The 8,402-nt window shown below is 42.0% G+C and overlaps 1 protein-coding gene across 1 annotated transcript; it reads left to right on the forward strand.

Annotated features, from left to right (window-relative positions):
• The first annotated feature begins 269 nt into the window (after window positions 1-269).
• On the forward strand, window positions 270-1,476 carry LOC149253719 (uncharacterized). Its single transcript, XM_089454580.1, has 3 exons — window positions 270-453; window positions 544-864; window positions 908-1,476. Exons 1-3 carry the CDS (start codon window positions 270-272, stop codon window positions 1,474-1,476), a joined length of 1,074 nt encoding a protein of 357 aa, XP_089310706.1.
• Window positions 1,477-8,402: the final 6,926 nt, after the last annotated feature.

Genomic DNA, 8,402 nt, shown 5'->3' on the forward strand with positions numbered 1-8,402 from the left:
AGGAAGCAGCTGAGGCATGGTTGATTAACATGAACAAATATTTCCAGCTGTACGAATACGATCACAACCTCAAGGCCCGGTTAGCCATTTTCCAGCTATAAGGGAAGGCCACATTATGGTGGGAGGAAGTTAAAATTGTCAAAGGAGTAAGTGAGCAGAATGTTACTTGGGACAAATTTCAAAAATATTTCAAGGAAAGGTACCTGACGGAGCGTTTCTATGACGAAAAGGCAAGGGAATTCCATGACTTGCGTTTGGGACAACAGACCATGGACGAATTTATTACCCATTTTACATCATTACTTCGTTATGTACCTTATATCAAGGAGGAAAAGGCTAAAGTACAAAGGTTTGTTAGCAGTTTGCCCTCGAATATGAGGGAACGGATTGAGTTTGACAATCCAAAAACAATGGACAAAGTAATACGCAAAGCCAGGATTTGTTACCAGCAAAGTAAGTAGAAGGGAGAGGTTCCGGGTAAGAGGTGGGCTGATAGGAGGAACAACAAATTGGCTGGAAATAATAAAGGTAATTGTGGTGGAGGTAGTAAGGGCCTGGCCAAAGGGCAAGCCAGCAGGAACTCACAGAAAAACCCCCTCAGATCAAAACCCGCTGGTGAGTCAAGAGTCAGTGAGCCACTTGGAAAATTTGACAGCGAAGGGACAACAAGGCCCCCGGTGCAGTGCTGGGGTTGCGGTGGGCCTCATTACGTCAAAAACTGCCCACAGCGGAAAGGAGCTGAACAGATTTCCCAAATCCACGAAGCATCAACAGTCAGTGACGTGGGACGTAGTTTGCCACAGATTAACGCGGCCCTGGAAGATCGTCAAGCGGAGTACCAGCTGACCATGGTGGAGTTTGAAGGTAAAATTTCAGACCTTACTGTCACTATTTTTATTTGATCCAGGAGCCACATTAAGTTACATTAGTCCTCAGATTGTGGAGCAATGTAAATTGCAAACAGTTAAGTTTAGGAACCCATGGTTAGTACAGTTGGCTATAGGGGCGAAGCGAAGAGTCCAGGCTAAGGTCGATAACTTCCCCTTAAAGATAGCAGGACAGTCAATAAGGGCAGATCTGAATGTACTTCCCCTTGGTTCTTATGATGTTCTTATTGGTATGGACTGGCTGGAAAGACATTGGTCCCTAGTCAACTGCAAAACAAAGACTATTTACTACAGGGATGAGCTGGGGGCCAGGAAAGAAATACAAGGGACTAAATGGCCTGTGAAGGTTCAGCCAATAACTGCTTCTCAGTTAGCTAAGTGCATTAGGAAGGGGTGTCAGATTTATGCCGTCCAAGTAGGCTATGCCAATTCGAAAGATAAAACAACCACTTTGAACAACATCCTTCTAATACAAGAATTTGCTGATGTATTTCTGGAGGAGGTTCCTGGACTGCCACATAAGAGGGATATAGACTTTACAATCGAATTGATACCAAGGGAAGCACCGGTATCCCGAGCCCCCTACTGAATGAGTAACCCTGAGTTGACAGAGTTAAAAATGCAGTTACAAGAACTGCTGGACAAAAATTACATTCGTCCCAGTGTGTCCCCATGGGGAGCACCAGTGTTGTTTGTCAAGAAAAAGGACGGCACCCTTCGAATGTGCATAGATTACCGACAGTTGAATAAGTTAACCATCAAGAACAAATATCTCTTACCCCGAATCGACGAAATTTTTGATCAAGTAAAGGGGGCAACAGTATTTTCCAAAATCGATCTACGATCTAGTTATCACCAAATCTGGATTAAGGAAGAAGACATAGCTAAGACTGCTTTTAGAACCAGGTACGGGAATTACGAATTTGTGGTGTTATCCTTTGGGTTAACTAACGCCCCCGGTGACCTTTATGTGTTTAATGAACATCATATTTCATCAATATTTGGACAGATTTGTATTGATCTTTATTGATGATATACTGATATATTCTCGCACTATGGAGGAACATAAGTAGCACCTTAGGCTAGTGTTGCAAACCCTCCAGGAACACCAATTATATGCCAAGTTTAGTAAACGTGATTTCTTTAAAGAGGAAATACAGTATTTGGGGCATATAATCACGAAAGAAGGAATCGCAGTGGACCCTGAGAAGATAAAGACTATAATGAAATGGCCTGTACCCAGGGAAGTGGCAGACATCCGATCTTTCATGGGGTTAGCCGGATATTACAGACGATTTGTAGAAGGATTCTCTAGAGTATCCTACCCTATCACCTCCTTACAGAAAAAAGAAAGAGCTTTTAGGTGGACCCCAGAATGTCAAAAAAGTTTCGAATAACTTAAGCATCTGCTCACCACTGCACCCATTCTGAATATAGCTGACCCCAACAAGGAATATGTGGTGTGCACTGACACAAGTAAAGAAGGTGTAGGAGGCGTGCTGATGCAGGAAGGGAAGGTAATCGCCTACAAGTCCAGGAAATTGAAAGAACATGAGCAGAAATATTCTGCTTATGATCTGGAATCGGCAGCCGTTATTCACGCCTTAAAAATATGGCGACATTACCTTATGGGTAGGAAATTTTTACTCTTGAAAGACCGCCACAGAGTAACCAATTATTTCAGCAAACCCACCTTAAACGCCAGACAAGCAAGGTGGGTGGATTTTCTAGGCAGTTTTGATTTTGAGATCAAGCATTTGAAAGGGAAGGAGAATCGAGTGGCAGATGCATTAATTTGGAAATTACAGTGTTTATACGAAATTTCCTGTAGTGAATGGAAAAGCCCTTTTGAAGAGATGATTAAAAAAGCAACAGAACAGGACTTGGTATATCAGCAAATAAAACAGCAAGTGCAGCAGCTGGCCAGCCAAGGAAATCAGTCAAGTTACTCAGTAAATGATACTGGAATGTTGTGTTACAAAAAAAGGTTGTATGTACCCAATCAAAACAGCATTAAAAACTTACTACTGGATGAATTTCATAAAAGCCACTATGCTGGTCACCCAGGATATCAGAAAATGATTACGTCCCTACGGAAGGAGTACTATTGGCCAGGTATGAAAAGAGATGCAGTTGAATACCTGGCACGTTGTTTGGAAAGCCAGTAGATCAAGGCAGAGCATCAACACCATACGGGGTTACTGCAACCGTTACCCATTCCGAAATGGAAATGGGAGACCATCTCCATGGACTTCATAATGGGTTTGCCCAAAACAAGGAAAAATAATGATTCCATCATGGTAGTGGTGGAAAAACTAAGTAAATCGGCACATTTTATACCCGTGCAATCAACCTATAAAGCTGTACAAATTGCCCATATCTTTATGCAGAATATATTTAAGCTGCATGGGTTACCTAAAACAATAATCTCAGACCGGGATGTGAAATTTACTTTGGCCTTTTGGAGAACATTGTTCAGAGAATTAGGAACTCAGTTGAATTTTAGCACAGCTTATCACCCTCAAACTAATGGGCAAACAGAATGGGTGAACCAAGTGGTAGAAGACATGTTACGAGCATATGTTATGCGACAACCAACCAAGTGAGAAGATTATCTTCACCTGGTTGAGTTCGCATATAATAATGGCTACCATACATCCTTACAGATGAGCCCATTTGAAGTATTGTATGGGTGGAAGTATCGTACACCCGCAAGCTGGGGTGGGCCAGAAGACCGATTAATGTTGGGACCCGACATGCTTAAGAAAATGGAGGAAATAGTTAAGGAAGTGAGAGTCAATTTAAAGGCAGCCCAAGATAGACAGAAAACCTTTGCGGACCAGAAAAGGAAGTTTAAGGAATATCAAGTCGGTGATTATGTATATGTCAGAATTCGAGCAAAGAGGAACACGTTACAGTGGAGTGGATGTGCCAAGTTGGCACCCCGATTTTGTGGACCCTTTCAGGTCTTAGCAAGAGTTGGGCCGGTTTCTTACCAGCTCGCTCTGCCTAGTCACATATGGGTCCACAACGTTTTTCATGTTTCCTTGTTAAAGAAATACGTTTATGACCCCAAACATATAATCAAATGGCAGGATATACAGGTGAGAAGTGGTCACTGATTAATTAATCCTAATGTTTCTCTTTTAAAAGAAAACTGACTTGGGATGTTGCATGCTGCAGGTCGAACCGGAAGGAGAGGTCTTGGTCGAACCGTTGAACATCCTCGACCAGAGAGAAGTAATGCTGCGGAAGCGAGCTATTACCCAAGTTAAAGTGCAGTGGCAGCACTTTGGACCTGATGAGGCCACTTGGGAAGATGAGGAGCTGATGAAAAAGGCTTATCCAGGGTTGTTCATGGCCGAAAGACATCGGGACGATGTCTAATTTCAGGGGGAAGATGTGATGCCCCAGGTTAAATGTAAATATTTTATTTTACTATGGTAAATGGTAAACTGAATTGACTGTTACTATCAGTTTGGATTTAATAATATTTCCTGTGTTTTATTTTGGAAAAAGAAAAATTTTCTTGAAAAGCTGGCAACTACCAAGGAGGTGGTTGTTGTGTGTGTCCCAAAATACCCTAACTGCTTTCCTAACGGGGGGTGGCCCGGTGGAAAGGAAGCAGGAAAGGGATTTCTGTGCTGTAAGGACAGGCAGAGGAAGGAAAACACACGAAAAAAAGAAAAGGGCTAAGTCTGGTGATGACAAGATAGCCCAGCACGAAGGTGCAGTGACTTGCTGAGGGCAGTGGCCTGGCGAGAGAGATAGGGGGAGATTCTGGTTTCGGAGAACGAATCTCAAGGTTTGGTGGCATACTGGAAGCGGGAGAGCGGTGGAGGTCCAGCTTCTGGAGTATTCGTAAGGTACTCGAGTGCAGGTAAGTGAGTAAACAATTGTAGGCAATCCTGCATGAATATTGGATAAAGGTAAACGTACTGAGTAGAATTAACAGTTACTGTAGGAAAAATAAACCAGAACTTGCTATTATCACCAAAGATGTGTTGACTGATAGGATGTATTTCCTTGTTGACTCTTAACTGTTCTCTTCTTTATATATACGAAGTAATACCCTGTTGTTATTTAATTGTTATTAAAAAAAATAAAAAAAATCATAGTAGTGAATCCTGGAACCTTCATAAAGGTAGGAAATGCTACTGGTGCTACAGAACGAACATAGTCATCAACTGTAGTTGGACTATTCTTAAATGTAGAATGACTGTAGGGCAGGGAGGAAGAACTGTTATATCTTTTCGGTTTAACACCCTTAGCATACAAACTCAAGCAAGGTCTAGAATAATGCCCAAGCAGAAAAAATGGAGTCCGTAGAAAGTTATAAAAACCATTGTCATGAGCCGTATGAGGCTAAGCGCCAGTGTTTTCAAAAAGAAAAGCCCGGTTGGTTTCCATAGAGGGACAACTATGGTTCGATAGTCGAAACGTTCGAGACTTGTGTGTTGGATCGGATTGAAAATTTGTGTACTTTGATAGTGTAAATCTCGCGGATGGAAAATGACACCAATTAAACACCCTCTACTAAAAGCATGACAATGAATAATAGATTTCCATACCCGGGAAAATTCCTGAAATCAGACTCGAAAGGTTTTCCAGTTTAGAGGGTTTCTTCGTATACACCACCCTGGGAAATGCTGGCCCAGGTTGGTCCCACGGGATGGGGTTTGGTCCTGGCCGCACTATTACAGGGTGGGCTATAGGCGTGGCAAGGGCCAGGTCTAGCCTTAGAAACCCTCATATGAAGACAAGTTCAGGGTGAATAAAGACTATAAATACATCTGATAGAAATAAACCGGAAATGACCATGCCTAACTCAACTGTAAAAACAATGTGTCGGGTGGAAACAATTAAGCCAACATTGAATACGCATACATATAAATATTTGAGACATTTATATATTGTTAATTGAAATGTAAAGCCAGAAACGGAATCTATAGTCATACATAAAACTGTTGATTCAGCGCCATACACTAGGGAGAAGAAACATATATAACAATCAATTCGAGCCAAGAATCTGAGCAAGAAACTGTTTATGGAAGTCATAGCATGTATTAGAATTCCAAACAAATTTCCATGTATAGATGACAGTCTGAAAGAATAATAAATAGAGAACATATATGTTCAGTACATCATAAAAGACTCGGCTACGAAAATGAAAGTTTGCCCAGGATCATGGGTGAAACTTTGACAGCCAATTATAGGTTCAACGAATAAACAACCTGTGTAACCAAGGGGGGGGGGGGTTCAGAGGAGCAACCCGAGGGACTAAGCCTCATACCCTTTAATAAAAAAAAAATAGAATCATCAGGGCCCAAAGCAAGGACACTTAAGTAGTGTGCTCTCGTGAGCTGTAACTACATTCAAGCGCAGTGGCCTGTAGATCGAGAAACAGAAACAAATTCTATAATGTTAGCAAATGAAATTTCTTCATACCCGAGGAAAAAAATGACCAACAGTTCATCTCTCTCCGTCCTAGGCCACCTGAAACCCACCTAGCCGGAGCAAGGGTACCTGCGTGCAAGCCATACCCATGATTTAAGCTTGTAAACATCTAACCTGTACAAGATAAGCATATCCGCAAAAACCATAACTGGGAATCAACAAATAATTAGAGCAGGGAAAGGACTGGGCGGTAATTACCTAGCGATGAATCCTGGTGGTAGGAGTAGGTTGAAGCCTTGGGTGCAGGCTCATGGCATCCAATCCCTGGCACAGTGAAGGTCAAGCTCTCTGCCCAGGCGGAGGGCAGAGCAGGTTCCAGAGCTTTCCGCGAAGGGATGAGACTCCAATGCCGCGCCAAGGATAGAGTAAGTCGGCGAGCAACCATGGTAACCGTCGGATCATTTGACCGCCTCATAGCCATCGATGCACAAAGGATCCCGAGGTGGCAGCTGGGTGCTGCCCACGCCACGTATCTGGGGTGGGACAGGTAAGTAAATGCTCAAGCAATGTAAATAGCCGCCCAAATCCATATGTATTGAAACAACATAAAAATCCTTGTACTGCTAATTGCATACACCTGAAGCATTTAAATGATAGAGCGCTACGTGTCAACCCAATGGGTGGTGGGTACAGACTTTGGGTCTACCGTTACATGGGCTTTAAATTCGAATCATTATGCAAAGGGTGTGTAGTAATATGAACTGTAGATCTGCTAACTATGCAGTGCATATTTACAAGTCTCAGTCAACTGGGTGGGTATGTCAAAACCGCTAACCTTGTCAGCGCACAATATGTATTAATAGTTATGAAACTGTAAATGTTTATTTATAAGAAAAAAATTTACCATGGGACATATGACAATTGGTACCAGAGCACAGGTTTCAACAACTGTGGCCTCTGGGATAAACACTAGAAACCAAAGAGACAAGTCAAATTATTATATGTTCTGCAATAGAAACTCCTCTTATATATGAAGGAAACAGTTAATATGTTAATCCTCTTTCTGGTGTTGTTCTCAGACAAAGAGCAGGGGGAACCAGAAGGCAACTAATATGCGAAGGACGAGCAGTGCTCCCCACAGGTTTGTAGCGGGCCAGGGACCTGCAACAGACCCTGGGGGTAACCCAGAATTATGGGTACAACTTGGGGAGGAGACCCGTAGCACGAATTTAGCAATATTAGAGACACTAGAGGAACTGAAAAACGAAATGGCCCGTTTGTGGGAGGATATTGCTAGATTGACCACGGAGCAGGAAAGGATCTTAAAGAGCCTATCAGACAAGCAGAACCAGCAACTGCTGAATCCCAGTGCTGAGCAGCAAAGAGTGTCGGAAGAGCAGACCCGCCACACAGAACCAGAGGGTCGGGAGGAAGGGATGAAGAGCGGTGTTGAAGCCCCGAAAATCAGGTCTACAACAAGGGGAATACCCACCCGGTCTGGACCTTGGTTAGCAGCTCCTTTTCCGTTTGGTATAGTGGGTCCGACTGGGGATATGGGACCAGTTTCCCAATTTATGTGTGTGTGTGAAGGATTGATATTTCTCTTTCTAACAGTTTCTAAATGGAATACTTTTACTCTAACTCTAATATAATAATAAGGAAATTATATTCTAATAAGCAGAAATATCTAATTCTACACTAACCCGGGGTGTAATCTTTCCATTATACGATCTAAAATGATTTCAAATAACAACTGGTAATAAAGATCATTCGACTTTTATGAGAAAAGAATTCAATAAGGATGAACCACTTCGTATAAAAATTTAGACAAAATAGTTGTGAAAAACATATCGCATAATAAGCTAGTCATACATCAAGCATAAATAAATATCTATCACCGTACAAAAGTGCCAAATGATAACTCAGGCATTCATGCAACAATATATAAATAACTGGGCATGAATATCACTTTAACACAAAGGCAGAAATAGTTAAGAGATAGAAGTATCATTTATAACTAGTCCTACTCATGAGCTTCAAGCGATAATGATTTATCTCTTCTTGATTTAACATCCACTAAGAGTACAAAAGTGCAATATCAGTAGCAGATATCAAATG

This window comes from Pinus tabuliformis, chromosome 7 (genome assembly GCF_031772625.1).
Source record: "Pinus tabuliformis cultivar Carrire ecotype Pingquan chromosome 7, CPIR1, whole genome shotgun sequence".
NCBI classification, from domain to species: domain Eukaryota; kingdom Viridiplantae; phylum Streptophyta; class Pinopsida; order Pinales; family Pinaceae; genus Pinus; species Pinus tabuliformis.

Coding starts and splice junctions, on each gene's coding strand:
- LOC149253719 (XM_089454580.1), top strand. CDS start 270: ATGGACGAATTTATTACCCATTTTACATCATTACTTCGTTATGTACCT. Junction 454..543: donor CAGGATTTGTTACCAGCAAA/GTAAGTAGAAGG, acceptor ATTGTGGTGGAG/GTAGTAAGGGCCTGGCCAAA. Junction 865..907: donor GACCATGGTGGAGTTTGAAG/GTAAAATTTCAG, acceptor TATTTGATCCAG/GAGCCACATTAAGTTACATT.